Here is a 22,085-nt window from a genome sequence, read left to right as displayed (position 1 = left end):
TTCAGTTGTAAATCATGACAATGACATCTGCTTTCGACGTGCACGTTTTCTACACTTAATTAACATGATAACTTTATCTGTCTGAAAACATGTGGTTTGTTATCACTGAGGGGTTGTTCTGTGGCAGTGGCAGAAGTATAGATTCTTGTGTTTGGAATCGCCTCAGGTAAAATAATTCATACAAACTCAATCTATATCTGTTTTCACATGGAATAATACTAGTATAGTATTCTATCTTCCATAAACACTCAAGTAAAATACAGATATCTGAAAAATAAATAAATACAACAAAGTAGTGCTTTATCACTTCCGACCACTGTTCAATACAATTGCATACATACTGGCACGAGTGGATTTTTTGGAATCCGATATTGGATCACTATCAAAAATGATGTTGTCACGAAGCTAATCCGGCTATGTTATAGCTTTTCCGCCTCTCTTATTTCCAGGAGTTACTGTACCAAACGGGAGCTGACTGGCCCGTTGCTTGGGAGGCAAATTGGCCTGGCTCCAGCATCTCTTTCCTACAACTGCCTGTCTTGTTCAAGTTCCACCTCACGGTGAGCTGGAGCCTTCGCTCGCTGATTAGCGAGGTAGACGGCTCCCTGGATTGGCTCAGTCGGGACACGGACAGCATAAAGACCGAAAGCCGTTCCAATTAAGGTTGACACCATCGCGGAGTGGGGCCGAGCCGTCTTCACCAAATTCAGGCAAGTGAATTGCAACAGCATCAGTTCCTCACTCTGTCACAATTTTCTTTGGTCTTGAAGTAGCCACCTTTCTTTCAGTTCAAAGCAAAGTCATGACAGACTGTGCCTCTGATGACTCATTCTTAAGGACCGAAATCAATTGTGGCGAATTCAGGTGAGTCATTATGCACAGAAATGTTGCTAGAATCATTGACAAGAATATGCAACCTTGAAAACAAAAGCAAACCACCTGTCCCTGTTGATCCGCATGGGAATCATTTGATCCTTCTGAGCTTGTTAGTTTTCCTAGCACGTACGCATACCGTATGTAGGTACCGTGAGAAGGGAGTGAGCCGCCCTTGTATGGTGAGCCCCAACTCTCCCCTCCCCTCCCTTGGCGTGCCGTGCTTATTGCTGCTCTCTGCGAATCCGAAGTGACACAACACCCAGACCCCCTTGACGTCTCACTCCAGTTCACAGCATTTGTCCGAGAAGAATAACGACGACCGACCGGACTCAACCGCAGGCCCAGTTCTTTCAAGAAAAGTCACCGTGTCACTGACGTGACTCTCACCTTACCCTTTTTTTTTTTTAACACCGAAGCTTGCGTGTCCCTTAATTTTGAACCCTGGCATTCATGCCGATATGGATTTCTTAAAGCCGCCAGGTAAGTGTCATTAGATGACTCGATAGGAATGTTGACGCTGCACGATGGCGCCGGAGATTTTAAAACGATATATTGAAACCACATTTCGCCAAGCATTTAGAATGGTTAAATACGGATGAAATGGATGCTCACTCATCAGATCGTGTTGAAAGGTTTAAATGAATACCGTAGACCGAATATTCAAAGCAGGGCAGAAATGTGGAGCTTAATTACTGTTTGGTCAGGAACAAATACAACTGGATATTGTCTCAGGGGAGAATGACAGCCAAATAGGCGCAAAACGTCAGAGAAATGGCAAAACAGTCAAAACCTATGAGAGCTGCGTCCAGGACGAGATTTGGCAGACAGACGGACGTCAGCTGACGACATCGATCAACAGCCGGGCAGAGCTCAATGGACTGATAGAGAGATAAGCGATCAATGTGATTCTCACCGTGACACTTCATAAGTCATGCCGTCGCTCTCAATAATAAGACATTTGAATATTAGGCAAATAGTTGTGGACATCCCAGCCACAGGGATGTCCTTGCAGTGTCCTTACGAATGACACCCGCCTGACTTTAGGCTGCCTTCATGTTGATGAAGATTGAGCACTTATCTTGAATGTTCGGCTTTTTCAGACAGCGTCACGGGTAAAGCGACCAAAATGGACAAGCGCCCCGAGGACTCACTCCGAGAAAATAAACACACTCTGACCGATTTCGGCGACATTTACTGCAAAGGTGACGGTTGATAGAAGCAACGTGTCAATAGTCAACCCCGGAGAGCCACGTTGGTTGTGCAAAATGTGCGGTTGTTCTTACGTGCGCGTGTCTCCGCAAATAGACCTTCTGCCAACCTCGGGAGGAGAAGGAATGACGAGGGAATTTCTGCAGGAGATCGTCAACATATTGATGAATTACATCTGCAAGTCCTATCAGAGAAATTCCAAGGTAGTACACTCTTCTCCCTATGGAGGGGGGCGGACCGCGTTAAGGGACAATTGAATGAAAGCGGAGCACTGCCAATTGTGTTTCAGGTTTTGGATTTTCACCACCCTCACCAACTCAAAGAGGGACTGGAAGGCTTTAGTCTGGACCTGCCTGAAAAACCAGACACCCTTGAGCAAATATTAGTGGATTGTCGAGACACACTGAAATACGGGGTCAATACAGGTGCGCTTTTGTCTCATGTTTGCCCGAGCGGTGCCGGAAGCATCTTGTCTCTTTCGAACCATTTCAGTTGCACACAGAACGGAAAGTTCACTGGATCAACGTGGATTTCTAGCATCGATGGAAAAGTTTTCGGGCCCATGTACAGTTTGCGCTTCTCCCTTTCCAGGCCATCCTCGCTTCTTCAATCAACTGTTTGCCGGTCTGGATGTGATGGGTGTTGCTGGCGAATGGCTGACATCGATCGCCAACACCAACATGTAAGATTCTTTCAAGGCTTTACTCGGCTTCAGGGTAAAAGGCTTTGCGCCATACCACTGTTCTACGCGGAAACGTTTGAATTGGTGGACATTTACAATTGCAAGAAAAATAACGAGTAAGGATATCAGCTATCGGAATCGGGCAGACACTGGCCTGATCTTAGCCTACGGCTTTCTCTTGGAAACTGCCGCTAACAGCCACCGTTACTGAAGGCAAAAAATTCCGACATCCAGTAAGTCCTCCTCTGCAGTCATCGTTTCGATGCTGCAGCAGTTTGGCACATCGTCGAACCATCAATGACATTTTATACCTCTCAACTCACTTCAACAGCACAGAGCGGGAAGGTGGGGGACAGGCCATTTCAAGAGTTGAAAACAAGTAGAATAGGATCTTCAAAAGAACTCAGTAGCCAGTGAAGGGATGCCTACTCTCTGTGCTCCCTCTTCCGAGTACCGGTCAAGAGGCGAGCAGCAGCATTCTGGGCCAACTGGAGATGCTTGATGGAGGATCGTCTGACAGGAAATTGCACTGGAACTTTGTCAATAGAGTTGTTAGCAGATCCCAAAGACCCCATTGAGCATTCTGCACACTGTCACAACAGTGGTGAAACAGTGGGTCCGCATGCTTTTTCTTGCAAATGAACGACCATATTACAATGAGCATGACTATATTTTTTTATCTTGAAAAAATTGTGCATATTATATGTACTGTACTCATAAAAGCACGTTTGCTCTAGGTTTACATATGAGGTGTCTCCCGTCTTCACCCTGATGGAGGAAGTTCTACTCAAAAAGATGCACAGCATTGTAAGATGGTCTGATGACGAAGGAGATGGGATCTTCTCACCAGGTAAGGTCGCAGGATCCCTTCTGTTGCGAAATGCAAACAGAAAGTTCTCGTGACACCAATTGACCAAACGCACAGCGAAACTTGCGACCGTGACTTGTGAAGATGAAGCCAATTTTGACAAAAGGAGTTCCCAGAGTCACGTGGAGGAGGAAGCTGGTGCGCACGCTATGCCGTCCGAAACATGGCAATACAAGAAACCCGTTGAAGCGTTTGAACACGTAGCACCCGAGTGATCAAGCGGAAAGCAGGAAAATGCGAGCTCCTCACGTAATCGTTCACGGTTTCGTCACTAATTGCTAGCCACCGGATGGAAGCGGCGATCAATGGTGTCGTCTTTTGAGCAGTCCCGTTTGCAATCGCGCCGTATGTAGGATTATGGCTGAAAAATGATTCTGTTTACATTATAAGGTGTATTTTTAATTCCGGATGGATCCATTTGTTCAAAGTTCACTGTGTTATTTTATCCGACCTTTGTTGTGCAGTCGAATAACACGTTTTCAAATGGATGAAAATAAAATCAATGTTCATAAAATGTTTAACCACTCCATAATCATCTCTGCTGTCACCGGTAGCAGTGCTTTAAAACCGGCAATTTAAAAGCAACGGGGGAACAAAAGGTTCTCGGTCCGGGAAAACAGCAAGTACTTGTCTCAACTGGTCCGTGACACAAAAAAAGGTTGTGTACCAATGCTTTTTTTTTTCTCTTTCTTTCTTTTTTCTCCTGAAGGAGGCACAATGTCCAACCTTTACAGTATGCTGGTGGCAAGATATTACTTCTACCCAGAAGTGAAGACAAGAGGAATGGGAGCTCTGCCTCACTTGGCCCTCTTCACTTCCGAACATGTAATCATACTCTCTGTTCCCAGAATATGTCGCGCTACTACTCAAGCGGGGAGAAAACAAGCTCTATTCATTCTTTAACTTACAACCATCTATACAAATATGAATCGCCGAAGGGAAATATACTTTTCACTCTTGTGTATACTCTGCATGCATTTCACCACGCACACACACAGGCCACGGGTGTCAAACTCCGGTCCTCAAAGGTTCTCTTCCCGTTGCAAATGAACAGGATGGTCGTGGGGCTTCTGCGGAGCCGATCATTCGAATCAGGTGCGTGGCAAAAGGGCGAGATGGAAAACATGCAGGAAAACGGCCCTCGCGGTCCGACCGGAGTTTGACACCCGTGCACGAGGCCCATGTCGGTCGGCCTGAAATCCCGACGGAAAGAGTGACGGACCTTCCATCGGCGCGACTCTGCCGATACCTTTGCCTGCAAATACGCCTTAAGACGTAAAGCAGCACCTTTCCCCAAATTTTTTTGCAAGTCAAATATTATCTTGATACAGAGCAGGAAGCCACAACCCTTTTGGTCCAAAGTCTGCGCCTTGTTTTTGTTCGCATACTAATGATTCACTTTATTTTTAACTAACGAAGGCATATTTCTTGAAAAGACTGTACTAAACACAAGAATTTTAGAAGAGGCGAAGCTTTTCTTTAATATGCTGTGTATAAAAAAACCCCCCAAAAAAACACTCAACCTTACGGGATTTCTAAAGAGGAATATCAAACAAAGATGCATTCTTGCCTTTTGTGTTCGGTTTCTTTTGACATTTGGATGCTCGGGGGTCTTTTGTTCGCCAAAGCAAATCAGCGAACAAAAAAATGGTTTCTTTCCGCCGCACGAAACCTGGAGTAAGTCGGTGGCGTCCGTCGACACGGGCGCCTGAAGATGAACGGCTGTCGCTTTTGTCTCGACAGAGTCACTATTCAGTCAAGAAGTCTGCCGCCGTGCTGGGACTGGGCATCGACAACGTCTTCATCGTGAAATGTGATGAAAGGTACGGGAACCGCAGGCGGGCGCGTTTGTGCTTCGACTATCACGGAGTTTGCGGGCGGAGCGTGTTTGCTCACCTGTTCTTTGTGTACCGCTTGCGAACATTCGGGATTTATTCGCAGCTGGTTGATCAAACCTATTGTTGAATTGACGGCAGCCTCAATAGCGAGCTGAATGAGAGCCCGTGAGATGATGGAGGTGGTCAACGCGTGGTGTGCATGTGAGACGAAAGAAAAATCAACCAAAAGGCTTCCTTCTTATTGGACTCTGCCTTGTTTTTCTTTTTTGGGGAGAGATCCCATCAGATGATTGGTGTGGCCATCCGAACGTTGTTCAATTGTCACGTTTGAATAGTCACCGATTTCTTTGCATATATTGCTCGACCGGGAAAGCTATCGGGGTCGATGTGGCGTAGGTAGCGTATCTACAGAAATGCGACTGATGCTTTGGGGCTTTTCAGAGGGAAAATGATTCCAGAAGAGCTCGAGGCTTCCATTCTTGCGGCTGAAGAAAAGGTAAGAGTGAAAAAGCCCAGCTGTGAAAGAAGATGAAAGCTGGTCCCTACTTGTGAATGTTCTTCTTCCAGAACATGGTTCCATTCTACGTGAATGCAACAGCAGGCACGACCTTGTATGGAGCTTTTGATCCTCTCCACGCCATTGCGGACATCTGTCAGAGACACACTCTATGGATGCATGTGGACGTAGGAGTCTCTCTCTCTCTCTTTGTTTAAAATGCTAGAACAACATCAACATCATAACATGAAATCTGGCAGCCCGAGTACATCTGCCACCTACGCCTGACCTTCCGGCACAACCGCTCGGCGACCTGCTGCCGCTCGTACGTGCTCAGTCATAGTTGCGAGCCACTTGCGAAGCTGACGATCCCTCTGAATCACTGTAGAAATCAAGCACTCTCATCTTCCAAGTATTTCCAATCGCACCCCGCCGCGCCCTGACCGTGCGGCACGCTGTCAGCGCGCACGCGAGTCGTTAGGGCCGGTTTGCCACACGGACACACGATACCCAATCTCCAGACGATATCATCCACAGGCGAGCGAAGATCTTCTTGCGGTTCCTTTAGCCATAAATGCACTTTGCGTTCGTCGATCTCCCGCAGGGAATCCGGCAAGTCCTTCCGCGCGCATGTAGTCCGCCTGCTCCATTGCAGAATTTGAATGTCTTAAGGAAGGGAGCCGCTCGGATTGGCCGGGAGTCGCCTGCCTTCCCTCCCACAACGGCGCAAACTCCCCCTTTCTCCATATCGTCCATCGAGCCAAATAACACTGAAAACCCGACCCATGGGCAGGGTTAGCTTGCGCTCGGCGCTCGTGACCCGAACGGGGCTCATAGGCTCTCCGACCTGCACTTCTGCATTTGGCGTGCGCCGGCTGTTATTTGTCTGTCCTTGCAGGCGTCGTGGGGCGGAGGCTTACTTTTGTCCGACCGACACAGGATGAAGCTCCAGGGCATTGAAAGGTGCATGCACGTTTATTTTCGAGGAAGTCCCCTAATGGGACCGTTGTTGACGCCGTCTAGGAAACAAATGGCTTTTTTTCCAGAGCGTGGTCAGTAACGTGGAACCCTCACAAGATGATGGGTGTTCCCCTGCAGTGCTCAGCGATACTGATCAAGAAGAAAGTAAGATACCTTTTGCATGCGTTTTAGCTTGGTAAATACCGACAGGATTTGGGACCTGCTGAGGCATTTATTTGCAGGGGATTCTCAACTGATAACAAGAAAATGGATGGTCTGATTCTCCTAAGAATGGGAAAATTCTCCATACGGTCTATACGTGTTTGTTTTGGTTTGTTTGTTTTTCTTACCTTCTGTGACCAGTACGAGACATCTCCGCAGTTGAATCCAAATGTTGCCCATGTCGCCTCAATCAACGTCTCGTACTTGTCCACAGGGCCTCTTGCAAAAATGCAACGAATTGGGCGCGCCGTACCTTTTCCAGAAAGACAAATGCTATGATGTGAGCTACGATACCGGAGACAAGAGCATCCAGTGTGGCAGACATGTGGATGTCTTCAAACTCTGGCTCATGTGGAAGGCAAAGGTACCGAGCGATGTGCCCTTTGCCCTGTTCACATGTAGTCAATCGGCCTTTCAAAACACAAATATTAGCAACAAGCTAAACCCCAAAGGTGCCGACATTTGGGTTTTTAAAAACCTGAAGAAGATCTTCATTCTAATGAATGACTGACATCTTTCTTGAGTACATAATATACCGGTATATTTTTTTCTGATCAGAGACAAACTTTTCCCTAGGAATGTTATGCAGTCATTCTCCACCATAAAAAAAATTAAATAAAAACAACACGACCCCCCCCCCCCCCCCACACACCCTCTTTCTTGCTCCAGGGCACCGAGGGCTTCGGAGCTCAGGTCAACAAGTGCTTGGGAAACGCCAAGTATTTATATGATCTGCTGCTGAGGAGGAAAGACTTTGAACTCGTCGTCAAAAACAAAGTAAGCTTGGTTTTCATGAAACTTTTCCTCCACGTCTTTGACTGACAAAGTAGCGGCTTCAAAAATCACGCATTGCCCCCCCCCCCCCCGGCACACTTGTCGTCTGCTTTTCACACAGCCAGAGCACAGCAACGTGTGTTTCTGGTACATTCCTCCAAGTCTGAGAGGCATGCCACCGGGTACCGACCGAGACAAGAGACTCCATCAGGTCTGTCCACATCAAGGTTATGATTGGAACGAAAACTCAAATTGGAGAAAAAAGGGTTTTTTTTCTTCATTGACGAAATAAAATAGAAATGACAATATCGTTTGAAAAACACTACCTAAAACAAAATTGTCGGCTCATAAAAATAACGAAAACGAACGATGATTGTAGCGCGGATATCCTCCGTTTGCGTCTTTGTCAACTTTTTGTGATCATTTCAAAAGTTAGAAGACGGACGGCGCCAGTTTACAAGCGTGCGGCAACACGAGCTCCAAAGCGATGTGATGCGTTGAAGAAGAGGTCTGATGGGTAGAAAACACAAATAAAACGATAGCAAAATGGCGGAAATTGGGACCAAGCGGCAGAGCACCATCTGGGATTATGTCGATGATGAGTGCGCGTGTCGGACAGAAGCAAATATGTTGTCACCGCCACAGGTGTCATGTACGGCATATTGCTTACGGGGAATCTAAAAGGACATCTGAGAAGTACTCACAAGAACGTCCACCTCCCCGATAGTGAGTTAAGATGCCAGCCAGGCAAAGAGACCACTGTGACCATTCGAAACACCGCCTGAATGAGAAATAAAAAGTCAAAAAGGGCATGAAAATCCCAAACGATTACAACCCCGGTCCGGATAAGAGCACAAATGTCCCAGCGCCATTCGATGCCGCATGATTTTTCCATTCCTCTCGATTGTGCCTCACCCGACTCCAGGTCGCCCCTCAGATCAAAGGACGTCTGATGGAAAAGGGATCCGTTCTGATCGGTTATCAGCCGACAAGGACCAAGGTCAACTTCTTCCGATGCGTGTTTGTCAACCCGGCGACGCAGCCCGAGGACATCGATTTCCTGCTGGAGGAGATCGCCCTACTGGGGCACGACTTATGACGGAGCGGTCGGTCCGGCTTTTGTTTGGACGGCACGTGCTACGGTCTGCGCCGCGTTGCTGCCAAGTCTGAGTACAGCTTACGGTTACGATCGCGCCTCCAAACAACGCACCTGCCCCCGCTGCGGACACTGGAGCTCGCCGGCAATATTGTGGCCCAGCGGGACGACTGGGAAAACGGCAAATGTCGTTTCGTGCGGTGGCCTACAGCGAGCGCGCATAGAGTTCGGCTTCAATAGAATCTTCTCGATAATCAACCGCATTTTCGAAAACGTGCACTTGCGGTTGCTGGGAAGTGCAAAACCAAAACACCTTTACATTGCATGAAACATTTACCTTTCAGAGAAATTCATGAAAATTAGCCATGGCGAGCCAACATCGCTTCAAATGACTCCCGTTATGCTCTACAGGTAATACCTTTCGGCCTTTTGTCTGTTTGGGGCCATTTAAAAGGCACCAAAGAGTGACCACTCGAAGGGAAACTCGAGTCTAGTAGGCAACTTGTTGACTACCAAACTGACAACATACCACCTGGGCTCTTGACTCCAAAAGTCCCGCTCAGTCCCGCTCTCTCGTCCAGTCAACTCACATTTTGGCCGATATTCCCTTTCCATTTTATGTTGATTGAATTGCAATCAACACAATCATTCTTGTTCCCCTGAAATGTTCCATTTGCTCAGTTCTTTGGAATGGAAATGTTTCTTTTTAGAAGTTGTTAATTTTTCTGAAGTGTAAATATCTTACACCTTTTCTGTGTGTGTTTTGCGAAATGCAAACACGTTTCAGCTTGCGTTTGTAAAAAAATTGTTTCGGCTTATGTTTGTTTTCTGAGATGCATTTCTGTCAATGTAAAAAAAAGTCTTTCACAGTTTGTCATTTTGTTTTGCTCTTCCCCTGTACGGTAATTGGTAAAACAATGCATTTACCATTTCAAAAATAAATAAAAATCAAGATGCCATCATTTCTTAAAGCGGTACCCATATTACATTGTGTCAGATTGTCCATTGAGGACGTGATTTACATCAGGAAAACAGGAGCAGTCCAAGAAATGAACTCGATAGTGAGCATCATTTAAAATATAAACTTTTAATAAAATTCTGTGTACATATCCTTTAAAATACTGGCTTGTAGAACATCGTTCGATTCAGCATTGTTGATGTTCTCCATCACCACCTAGAACGAAATGCGAACAAACGTGATTTCCGAAAGCGAAGATATCTGGTCCAGTCGTAGCAGACCTCGCCAATGCATCTTTTACCGTTTATCGTGGGGGAGGGGGAGTTACATTCTGAAAAGAAGCCACGGTAGGCGAAATCCGTGTAACTGCTCCGAGAAGTTGGCTTCCTCGCTTAGAAAGACTTGACGAGGCGACAGCCTTTTATTGTCCGCACGTTCATCGCTGATGTACGCCATTTTGGGGTGGGAAAAACTCGGACCAAAATGTCCAACGACACAACGTGCAATACAGTACCTACATACATCTCGATGAGATAAAACGCATGTCCACATACCGTTTCGCCTTCTAAACGCGAATTTAGGAGTGATGAGATGAAATCAAAGCCCTGGTCGGATGCACCTTGCGCTTTTGTCATTTTTCCTCAAACCGACGTCACTCCCAATCAACATGAACCACTTCCTGCCACTCAATGCAACCCTCAAATATAACAGCAGGGGGCACAATAACCGAAATACTGTACCATCATGTAGAAAGGTACAGTAGTGTGATCCCTCGCTATTTCGCAGTACGTTTATCGCGGCTTCAGTGCATCGCGGATTTTTTTCAAACATATTCATAAAAAGAAAAAAAAATCTGATGCCACACATCTCAGTAAATGAAGCCATTCCCCAAAAAGATGAGGCAAAAAAATTGAATTCAAAGTCAAACAAAAACATACCAAGCCTTTTGTTTCTCCACGGAGCAAATTTCCTCTGATTTTTCTGCGCTCGTCCGTTGATCAAGACCCCTTCAACTTTGCCTTTCCGCGCAGCTATAGACAAACACTTGTTAAACATGCTGTTGGAAAAATAATCAAACAGAAAAGAGCGGTGGGTTACCTCTGTGTTTCCCTTTTGCTCCGGTGTTGGGCTTCAACTCTTCAAATGGACATTTGGATTCATGGAATTGATTGCAGTGGCAGCCAATGCAAAAACAATGTCCCTTGCTGCCTGAAGACAACTCGGCCATTCTGGAATCGGCCAGGTTCACACAAAGTTGATGGCAGCTCAGATGACCCTCACCGCTGTCCTTTACGGTAACCGATTTCATAGCCTCCGCGTTAGCGGGAGTCCAACGGGCTGTCGGCGGGATGCTCTCTGCTGCCGATGAGCCCGAGGAAGGAGTTTCTCCTTGGGATGCACCAGTGGGGACTTCAGCCTGTTGCCCAACAAGACCGGAATCCCGCTGCGGGTTTTGACCAGCCACAGGTTCGGGAGCCTCATTTTCACCAATTGCCTCTTTTGGCGATGCGGAATCACGTTGGAAACAAGTCGGAGGGTCCTTTTGTGAAGGAGCCGCGCCAGGGTCCCGTTTTGGAGTTTGCGTCATTTCAGGGCTTTGAACCGAATTCCTTGTTGGACTTGGCGGTGGATTTGCCTTCCCAGCCGGGGTACTGAAAACCAGGCAGCCATCTGACAACGGAGCAGAATCTGAGGAGGAAAATCTTCGGCCGCGGGTCGCGTCACGGCTACCCTCGCAAAGGCCGTCCTTTTGTTTTGACAGCACGTCATTTTCAGGGTCCTCCGCAAGCATCCCGTTCCGCAATATCCAGTCCTTGTTTGGGATGAAGGCCGCTAAAGATTCCACGGACCACACTGATTCGTTCAGTTTCCTTTCACCTCGAGAGGTACCCAATTTATAAGGAACACTCCTGGATGGGTTTTCACCTGGGCCCGTCACACTCTCATTTTCTTCATCGTTTCGGACTTCGCCTGAATCATCAAATGAATGCGCGCCTCCATTTTGGGAGTCAGATGGCTTTTTGGACTCGTGCATCCCCACTGCTGCTGCTGCTGCTGCACTCGCTCTTCCGGATCGCAGAAGCCCAGGACCCTTGTTTCTCTCAACGGCACTCTGACAAACAGGCCCTTCATCATCCTCGCTGTGAAAGAGTGCGTTTTCGGAAGCTTTCGGCAGCGGCGCCGCCACCTCCTGTGGCGTGCTCGCTCTCCAACACAGCACGACGTCACGGACGGGGAGACGTCCTTCTTTGAGAACCTCATGGTCTTGTTGCGAGGCGCTACGCGCGGGGACCGGGCCACCTCCGGGGCTCAGCGACCACATACCATGAAGGTCACTCTTGCAGGGTGGGCCATTTTCCCGAGTGACCACCTCTGCGAGGCCGCTGCCTTTTTGGGATGCTTCACCGCCCGACTCACCGGTCTCATTTTCTCCAGGACAGGGACTGCTTTTTCCGGCAACATGGGCGTCCACGCCGACGCAACTGGTGGGCTGAGGATATTCAGCAGAATCTTGCTTCGGTGAGCTCGAACTGCAGGACGGCGAAATAGAAGCCGTTCCTCTGCCCGAATCCAAGACCGCATGGACGCTTCCCTCTTTGTCGCTAGCCGAGCCTTCGCTAGGTTCGGTTTGGACCTCCGAGTTGGTGGTTTCTCGTCCACAGAAAGGATAAGGAGAGCGAACTCTTCTCGTCTGGTTTGGGGTCTGGTACAGGGGGCCTTGAGCGTGGGCCACGGGGTGGAGAAAGTGCCTGCTGTAGTCAACCGGTTGAAGGTGGGGGTGGGGGTGGGGCATGACGTATGCTGGAGCCTCTAAATAGGGAGGAGGAAATGGGGGCACAACCATTCCGTAGCCTGGGAGACGGTAGACAAATCATTTCAAACGGGTCATTTTTTTTAAGCTGTTCAAAAAAAAAAAACACTTAAATTAGTCAATGATCTGAGAACGGACACACATTAAAACTGATCAAATGATGTCCGTTCATATTAAGACATACGGGAAGCGCAGGGCGGGGTGGGGGGTGGGGGGGAGGGGTTACATCCAACTGTGCCAATCTGATGAACTGCATACATGCGGTGGTCAACTAGTCTTAATTCGTCATATCACAATTCACCCCAAATGGTAGAAATGCTCCACTTGCACGTCGGCCTCAATTTGGGGATTTGGATTCATGGTGCCTCAATATTCAAATTTTGAGGGAGTTGATTTTTTTCAAAAGAAAAAACCCCAGCAATTTGGTCCATTATAGTATTTTTGTCATTGATCTGGTTTGGTAGTACTGATGAAAAATGGTATTTAAATTGCCCATCCCTGACCCTTAAACCAATTTGTTCAAATTGTCTGCACTTGAGTCGGCTTCTTTCTTTTTCATACACAGGCATGTTTCAGAACCGCATTTAGGTTCCATTTTTATTTGTCATGCAATACATTTGAACTTGTCGTGTGTGGCGTTTACAACACATCTGCCTATAAAAACAGTCGAGACCTCTTAGTACTCACCCATTCCTGGGAAGCCGGGAAAGGGATTGTAGGAGAAGGGTACGGGCCACTGGTAGTGCAGAAACGGAGGTGGAGGCGGAGCGGGGACGTAGAAGACTGCTCGCGTCGGCATCTGTGGATGGGCCATCGATCCCGGGTCTTGGCTCGGGCCCTGCGGTCCTGGGTCCGGCTGTCTGCCGGCGTTTGGTGCACAACCGGCGGCCCAAAAGTGTCGCGCCCTGTCCAGTTGCGGCCGAGCCGTTGGGGGTCTGTTCACGGTCGCCATGGTAACCTTGAAAAAGGACAGCGGTGCATTCCCACCGCGGTTCGTCAATCCAACTCTTCTGCAAGAGTCGACGGTACACTAAGGCGATTGAGGAACGCACACAAAAGCACCGCTGAACACATCCGCGGAAGCAAATAAAACTGTTGAAATAGTCAACGATTTGAAGGCATTGCGAAAGGGTTGAAACGGCAACCTGCTTTAGATGCAAGTTGCACTTCCATCAAGGTGACCAATGTTGGTTGGCTTCCTAATTATTATGCTGAAATGATGAATGATTCCTTCATGCTTGAACATTTGAGAAATGATGTTGAAGCAGATATATCCCCTCAATGCCTTGATATTTCAACACCGTGGGCACTTTGTTCGTTGGCTATCAATGGGAAAGCAAATGTAAAGCATTCAGCCAGAGATTGGCGAAGCGCAATTTTGAGGCAGCTGTTCAAAGTATGAAGCTCGTCTGGCAATCTCCGGCAAATTCGATACATCGAGCTCGATGCCCATAAAATTCCACGGAAATGACTTCGTCAAACAAGGACGGTTTTTAATGTTCTTTTGACGATTGGCGATCGTACAAAATGAGGCTTCGTGAGTCCAAGAAGCTACATTGAGTCGACCAAAATGCTTTTCTTTGAATCATTCTTGGCTTGGTATTGATGACATTTTCGTTCAGGCAGTCTGAGAGACTCCCGGGACGTCATACTCGCGAAACATCGGAATTGCTCGACCGCACCGGAATGCGTCACCGGTCATCGAAAGAAGAAGAGCGGTTTGTTACCTTGCGAGGAAAGAGTCGGCGGTAAACCGAGGAACTCCAAAGCAAGCCACGAAGGGATCACAAGAAGCAGCGCGGGCGCACACCTGCGTTTAAGTGACGGCTCATCAAGCAAGCGCGCGCGGAGCCTCGCCTAGTCTGGGCGGAAGTTCGGGCCCGGCCGCGGGCTCTCACTCGCGCACGTCTTCGGGCCTTTGTCCACTAGGGGGAGTCCAAGTCGAGAAAAAGGCAGCGCACAGCCTCTCTGCTGCGCGTGCGTGACCGCGGCGGTGTGGTTGCGCCGACGTTTACCTGACATGACCTTACATGACGATGTGACTTTGTAAGCGTTTGGACACAATTCTACTTTGTTTCTTAGTTTTGGATTGGCTCTTTTTTCCATTTTTTTTTTTGTTCCTGCAAAAAAAATAAAAAATAAACACAGATGAACAGCGTCTTCAAAAGCATCCAGTTGGTGATAGAAACATGCAGTTGCTATGGTTCCCGATGTCACTCAGCCGTGGAAAATTGTATTGAGGAATCGGGGGTGGGTGGGGGATGCTCATTATAGAGAACAAAGGAAGGGAATCCTTTCGTTAGGTCCCATTTATTGCAAAAAATGGTTTCGTTGTGCACCCTTCTGCGATAAGCAGCAAGGAGCGTGTCCGGTAAAACCACCGGCTAACAACTGCAGACACTCCGGAACACATTTCCAAAACAATCTCATATCCATCGCAGCCTCTCTGTCTCTGTCGGCACCGACTTTGACCGCGTCCTACTTTACTAACCGAAGCCTCGTTGTTCACCACCGGCCCCCTTTTCATCCAGTGAAGGACCAACTGGACGCACCCGTGCACGTGCGCTGACAAAGTTCCAAAGGGGAAAGAACATTTTGGGCCGTGTTCCTCTACTGCCGAATGGCCAAAAGTCTTCCGCTCGGCTCGTTCGCGCTCTCTATTCAGCTCGGTCAAGAGCGGGGTTGCGATGATGATCTCGCGGCTTCAGGAGACAGCGTGCAAGTGGATGATTTGAGAGCAAAAGTACGAGAAGACCGTGATTGCATCATCTCTCCTATTTCCGGTAGATGAAGAGCTCTTATTTCATAATCAGCTCTGTGTGTGTGTGTGTTCTCATCTCTATCCTGATCCCGTAAGACAAAATATCAAACTTTTCACTTCCAAATCACTTCAGTGTAATTTGACCCCCCACCCCAAAAAAAAAACAAAAAAAAACAAATGAACCCACGGACAAGTGGAAGCCGCGCGGCCAAAACGTACGTGATGAAATGAAGACAGAAGACTGTCTTGAAGTTGTACATGTCGGCGTGTGCAGGACTGTGCCCGCAGAGAAGGCCCCGACGGGACGCCACCGATAAAGAAACACCCACATGCAGTGTGAGACTCAGCCCATGTCACGTTTGGGCTATCGCCGTGTTTGGGTCTGATAAGAGTTGTACGAAGAGGTCACGATAAAGCATCCACTCTTTTGCTCTTGGGCGATAACGGAGAGTGGACCCACCCTTTGCGAAGAAGAAGAGGCTATGAGGCAGAAAAGCAGGTCACAGAGCGGAATCAAAGAGTGCGACCAGGTTCAAATGTGGGCGCAAATACTCCTTTTGCAGTTTGCTCATCCTGTATTTTGAAGTGTACGCGCGTCTTGTCACATTTGCTTGACGTCCTACTGTGGTCACTTAGTTGCCACAATGTGCCAAAGGCGGAGCGGCTGAGGTCGGTGACCTTTCGACTCATTGTCGTCATTGTCAACTTGCTTCAAGTGAAAAGACGGTCGGCCCGGAGGTGGGGATTTCCTTCCATGTGACTCGGAGCCTCCAATTTGCGGCCATGCAAGTTCACCGGAGCTTCCGATGTCACCGCGACGTCCTCAGTCAATGGCGACCCCGTCGCTGGATGTTTCTCCCACGTTCCGAAAAACACGCACGCTTGCTTAACGGAACGCTCAAAATTGTCCCCGGGTGTGACTGTGAATACAAAATCCAATATGGTTGAATGCATTTTTCATCACAAGGGAAGTCAAACAAATTGGAGAGGTGTACTTTACATATGAAACCACAATTTGTAAAACATTTAATAAGGGGGAAAAAATGCTGATTTAATGAAGGCATAAAAAGAGGTGATCATTTTGTCCCCGAATAGATAATTTTTCACATTGCGTGGGTCACAAATTAGTCTTTGATCAAGTGAAAACTCAACTGCTTCCTTCCAAAAAATAAAAAAAAAGTTCAAAATACGCCCAGGCAGTCGTGGCGAATGAAAGAGAAATTCATACCAAAAAGCTAATACAATCCGTTCAGGTAAAGAACAAAGAAAATGGATCAAGTGACAGAAATCAAAGTTTCCCATTCTTTATTGAGCCAAGTCACCTATTTGACATTTGGGAAAAAAAAATCACACTGCCAAAAAAAAAAAAACCTCACATAAAGTGAATGCCCATCTAATGTAAAAGCTTTTTTAAAATTCTACCTGTCACGATGTGTTGCAGGCGTCTTAGATAGCTACACGATTTGGAGTAAATAAAGAATTCTCCTGCCGATGAAGTGAAATTGGACATGTTTGGGCACTGTCATGTGCACTGTGTGACGGCCCATTGGGAAACATGGATGCAAGCCAGCCCTTGATTTATTTGAAAGAGGCGCGGACTTTTCGGCCCTTCAAAGGCTGAGGAGGTCGGTAGTTGTCCGCCATGCAGCATTCGTCCTCTCCTTTCCCACTGAAAAGCAGGCTGCGGAACATGGCCATCTGTGGAAAGAGAAAAAATATATATATTTTTGGGGGGGGGGGGGGGGGGTGATGAAAACAAACCAAAAAAAAAAAGAAAAAAATCAATAAATTGCAACGAGTATATTTCTGGCATGACGGTTTGTCGATCGGAAGTACCTGTGCGGGGCTGACACTGATCTGCTCCTTGAGAACAATCCATGTGACGCTCTCCAAAAGAGGCGGCGTGGTGAGGGAGCCGTCGTATGTCCAGTAGTCCCGAGACGGGGGCAGGAGAGTCTCCGGGTCAAAGTTGGCAAAGGTGCTCTGCAGCCCCTGGAAAAAGGAAACGCAAACAAGTCTTCACAGGTCATCCCCGTGGACGGCTCGTCGTCCTCATCATCGTGTGTCGTCAGAATGAGAAAACGACACTCCGGTGGGCGCGCTTCACCTTTGTCTTAATAGAAGCCAAGGCATCCAAGACTTTCTGCAGCCTGGGGTTGGCAGCACCAATCTGGAGGGTGTCAATCCCAGTGAGTCACGAAAGAACCATTTGCCAGACGGCGGCGGTGTTGACCCACCTTGAGTAAGACCCCGACTACAGCAAGTCCATCGGGCTGGCCGGCCGCCTCTCCGAAGCTGGGATATTTGGTGTTCCAGTGCACCAGGTGAAGCTGACAAGACAGCCAAAGTTCAAGGCACTTCACAATGACGTCACGCAACGACGGAAGCTGCGGCCGAAGAGGAAAGACCTCCCTCGAGGGGAAGCGGACATCGACTCCAACTCATTGGACGGCAACGCTGCTTTATTGCTCCTACTCAACGACACGTCGCATGAAGCGGGCAGACGCCAGCGAGCGTTGATTAGCCATTTCATTCTTGTTTTTTTTTTTTCATCTGTACACATGACATGCCATCCTTTGAGAGAGGGCGAATTTTCCGTTTTAATTTCAGAGAATTGAAAACTACAAATAGACGGCACGGTGCCGGACCGGTTGGCACATTGGCGCGGAGGCCGAGGGTTCGATTCCGGCTGCGGCCATTCCTGCGCGGAGTTTGCGTGTTCCCCCCTGTGCCGGCGCGGCTTTTCTACGGTTTCCTCCCGCATTGCGGAAATATGCGAGGTAGGACTAAGGGAGCGCTCGAAATTGTCCCCGGGTGGGATTGCGTGCGCCAGTGGTCGTTCGTCAATGTGTGTGCCCTGCGATGGGCTGGCGACCGCCCCAAGGGAGCTGCGAGAGGCTCCGGTACACCCGTGACCTTCCTGAGAAGGCGGTCCAAAAAATGGATGCATGGAAACGACAAATGTTGTGCAGACAAACCGAGCTCTCTTCCAGCCAGCCGCAATAAACAAGCTTGAACCCGTTTTTTTTTTTTCTTGGTACCTCACATGGGAACTTGATTCCATTGATGGTGTGCTCAGAACCTCTTTCGTCGCTGGCTCCCCAGTGGAAATGAAACTGCTTCAGACGGTATGTCCCAGAAATTGGACCCCCAGTAAGAACTGGAAAGGAAACAACATATCAAATGGGAACACCGTGACGTCACCACTGTTAACCCGTTGGTGAGAACCTTGAAGGTCTGAAGAGTATTTCCTGATAAAATGCCTGCGTTGAAAGGATTGCGATCTTTATACAAATCATACTCTTAATGGCCACCTCTGGAGTTCCACGGGTCAGCAGCCCTCTGCCCTTTACCATATTCTCTCTTTCTGGAGCGAATAAATACTTGTACTGTATGTTTTAGATGAATGAGTAATGATTCATATCTTTCACCGTGCGACTGGCTGGCGACCAACCCTGCGGCACGCCCGTGACCCTCGCTAAGCATAAGCGGATTCGAAAATGGATGCCCGGGTAGTCTCTTTCATACGAGAAGTATGATGCGGGCCATCCCACTCGCCGAACCAGATAGTGACGCAAAGAAGCAGTGACATCATCAGATACCGTTATCTGCCTCGGTGCACGCAGCAGGGTGGAGGCACAAACAACATAGCCAGCCAGATAAGAAAAAAAATGCTCAAAGGAATATTTACCGCTGGACAGTCATGAGTCAATTTCCCAGTCGGTGCTGAATTACAATTTATTGCGCAATCAAATTGTGGATCAGGTTTTGGTGAAATTTTGTTAAATTATTAATTGCTGCTGTATACGATGAGGTTCATCGAAATCATTTAATCTGTAGCCAAATAATCCAGAAAGGTGAATGAGAAATGCAAAACACTAAATTATGATTTGGAATGCTATGTATTTGGGTTTTGTATTTAGAACACGCAATTATAGAAATCTCTCTCTCCCTCTCTTTTATATATATATATATATATATATATATATATATATATGCATAGATAGATAGATAGATAGATAGATATCTTTTTTATATCTATCTATAGATATATAGATATATAATACACACACACACACACACACACAGTATATGTGGTTGGTTGGTTGTGAAGAGTCATGCACTTACTGGAAGAATCGGCGTCATCCAAATAGTCAACCTGGAAGGAGTGTCCGTTGTTGAGAATGCCCAAGGAGTTGGAAGGGTCATATTTAAGTTTCAGAGGCTTGAGGGAGGGTGAAAATTGGGCTTCCTTCGGAACGATGTTGATGGGAGACTGCCTGGGCCCATTTGCTATGGGGAATCCTTCTTCCCATTTGTCAGGACCTGTGAACAAAGTTCATCACCATCCTCCTCATCCCAAGACACACACGTTTTCGTCCGCAGGACACACGACCAAGTATTGCAACTCACCGTTGTTGGGTCCGTATCCCCATTTATGAGACATGTCTGCTCCTTGGCGCTCCCTGCAACGACACGAACGTGCGAGCAATGGCACGGAACCTTTTTTGGGAGAATGTCCGAACGAGCGAGGTGGACGGCCCCCCGAGCGCCGCAGCAGCTCTTTATAGAGGGGCCGCGGGTCCTCACCCGAGTGGGCTTGGCTTCTTTCCGCTGCGGCCGCGCCTTCATTCTGCGAGGAGGGATGGTTCGGTGAAGGGATGCGGTCCGAAGAACGCGCTCTGCCGCTCATCTCGGCGAGCACATCTCGCGCGGGGCGCTCCGAGGATTTCAAATCCACCGAGTTTAGTCGAGAAGGCTGGCCGGCGTTAGGCTGGTGTTCCACCGATTGGATTGTTTTGCAGGATCATGTCTTTTTTTTCCCCCCATCAAGTATGCCCCATCGGATTTCTTTGCAATATCCTGACTCGGACTTTCTCTCAGCGTTTGCCAGCCAGCGCTCACTCATCGACGTCGTCATCCGCGTACTTGGGTATCAAAGCTCTTGACTGTGACGGTGAAGGATTTGGAAGCTCTTAGTTATAAATTTCATGATATTGGCTCGAGTCTCGGAGCAGTAGCCCGCAGGCGGTGGTAATAATGTGACGTCAGGACTACTACACCTTCGACTGTTTAATGATAGACCCAACACCTCCATAGCTTTATTGGAATAAATCATGAGGCAAAATGGTTTTGTTGATGTATTCCCCACACTGGGAGGCATCAATTCTCTCGCTTTTGTCTCTCCAAATGTACTTATTTGACACGCGCACTGTTCAAGAAATGGCTATATGTGTACAAATAATGTGTCACGTTGCGTGGTGGTGGTGGACCCCAAAAAGCAGGCAGGAGGGAGGAGCAGGGTGTACTTGAAGAAGTGTATTGATAAAACACAGAGAAAACAAAATCCAAAAACAATCATAGTCCAAAGTAGCAAACAAAAATAGCAACTGAAGCTAAAACAGAACCGTGACCAAAACACGACCGAAACAAACCTGACAGCAGCAAAGGAACAGCAAACGAACGAACATGACAGTAGCAAAGAGCAAACAATGACCCGACACTGAGTGTTCGGGCAGGAGTCCTTTTATACATCAATTACCTAATGACCAACAGGTGTGCAGCTGCAGGGGGAGCCCTACAGTGCCACCTGTTGGTCCCAAACCGAGAGCAAACAATGACCCGACACTGAGTGTTCGGGCAGGAGTCTTTTTATACACTAATTACGTAATGACCAACAGGTGTGCAGCTGCAGGGGGAGCCCTACAGTGCCACCTGTTGGTCCCAAACCGAATCATGACATAATGTGCTCGTGTTGTTTTAAAAGTGCCTTGAGATAAAACCTTGGCACTTTTTTTTTTGCAGCACTAATCACAAAGCAGTGAACGTGGCAGTACTTTTAAGTGAAAGGAGCTAATGACCTGATGACCAACAGGTGCGACGCTGGAGGAGAAGCTCTCCAATGCCATCCACATGTCATCGAAATCTCAAGTCCATTATTTGTTCTTCCATCCTTCTATTCAGCCCCGTTCCTCGCATGAATGTCTTCAGTCATGCGCCGTTTCAAATCACAACCATCGACATTGTGCATCCACTCCGCTAGCTGTGCCAATAATGACATCATCTTTTACAAGGACACTCCCCGTTGGAGTGAGTAGACAAAAGTATGGTCACGCATATGCCTTCATATTCATTCAGTCATTTTGACGTCCTCTCCTTTGATCACCTCCAACCCCCCCCCCCCAAACAAAAAAACAAAAAATAAATACAGCTGCCACACAGTCTCTTGTCCAACTTGTAAGAGCTCAATTTACATGATGAGTCAATTCAGCTTCCTGCGCTTGAAGTGGTGTGGCGGTCTGACATGCCCAGAATGCTACGCACTGATTGCCAACGTACACTGAGAGTTTCGAGAAATGATTATCTACTCATTCAAAAAAAAATACAATATATTGAAAATTGCAGTCTTCTTGGTTTTGTCTATGCGCGCGTTCTTGAGCGTATGGACGTGTGCCTGTGTGTGTGTGTGCGTGTGTGTGTGTGTGTGCTCTCGAGCGCATGTGTGCGGACTCGCGCAATTAAGCGTTCCCTCG

General features: G+C 47.7%; 3 protein-coding genes across 6 annotated transcripts; 1 reads left to right on the top strand and 2 right to left on the bottom strand.

Annotated features, from left to right (window-relative positions):
• The first annotated feature begins 799 nt into the window (after positions 1-799).
• Positions 800-9,907, top strand: gad3 (glutamate decarboxylase 3). Of its 4 annotated transcripts, none has more exons than XM_086129664.1 (16): positions 800-864; positions 1,977-2,078; positions 2,182-2,288; positions 2,375-2,510; positions 2,677-2,767; positions 3,505-3,617; positions 4,345-4,460; positions 5,379-5,458; positions 5,915-5,969; positions 6,041-6,157; positions 6,868-6,932; positions 7,016-7,094; positions 7,366-7,515; positions 7,821-7,928; positions 8,047-8,136; positions 8,851-9,906. In XM_086129664.1, exons 2-16 carry the CDS (start codon positions 2,003-2,005, stop codon positions 9,022-9,024), a joined length of 1,557 nt encoding a protein of 518 aa, XP_085985790.1. In that variant the 5' UTR covers positions 800-864; positions 1,977-2,002; the 3' UTR covers positions 9,025-9,906. The 4 variants fall into 4 exon arrangements, with proteins under 4 accessions (XP_085985790.1, XP_085985789.1, XP_085985792.1 ...); XM_086129663.1 differs by lacking the exon at positions 800-864 and adding an exon at positions 952-1,356; XM_086129666.1 differs by lacking the exon at positions 800-864 and adding an exon at positions 952-1,356 and having other exon boundaries at positions 8,051-8,136; positions 8,851-8,989.
• A 259-nt stretch (positions 9,908-10,166) lies between these two features.
• On the bottom strand, positions 10,167-14,544 carry LOC147194836 (uncharacterized). Its single transcript, XM_086129777.1, has 5 exons — positions 14,519-14,544; positions 13,479-13,749; positions 11,078-12,832; positions 10,918-11,010; positions 10,167-10,195 (listed from the first exon to the last, which is right to left on the bottom strand). Exons 2-5 carry the CDS (start codon positions 13,741-13,743, stop codon positions 10,167-10,169), a joined length of 2,142 nt encoding a protein of 713 aa, XP_085985903.1. The 5' UTR covers positions 13,744-13,749; positions 14,519-14,544.
• A 2,296-nt stretch (positions 14,545-16,840) lies between these two features.
• On the bottom strand, positions 16,841-20,127 carry cahz (carbonic anhydrase). The gene is made up of 7 exons (XM_086129633.1): positions 19,966-20,127; positions 19,681-19,878; positions 18,594-18,712; positions 17,790-17,882; positions 17,660-17,722; positions 17,389-17,544; positions 16,841-17,250 (listed from the first exon to the last, which is right to left on the bottom strand). Exons 1-7 carry the CDS (start codon positions 19,997-19,999, stop codon positions 17,131-17,133), a joined length of 783 nt encoding a protein of 260 aa, XP_085985759.1. The 5' UTR covers positions 20,000-20,127; the 3' UTR covers positions 16,841-17,130.
• Positions 20,128-22,085: the final 1,958 nt, after the last annotated feature.

Source organism: Hippocampus guttulatus, chromosome 14 (assembly GCF_054856545.1).
Source record: "Hippocampus guttulatus isolate MCC_2025c chromosome 14, RoL_Hgut_1.0, whole genome shotgun sequence".
NCBI classification, from domain to species: Eukaryota; Metazoa; Chordata; class Actinopteri; order Syngnathiformes; family Syngnathidae; genus Hippocampus; species Hippocampus guttulatus.
The sequence above is the reverse complement of the archived record's forward strand: the minus strand, read 5'-3'. Positions and strand labels throughout refer to the sequence as shown.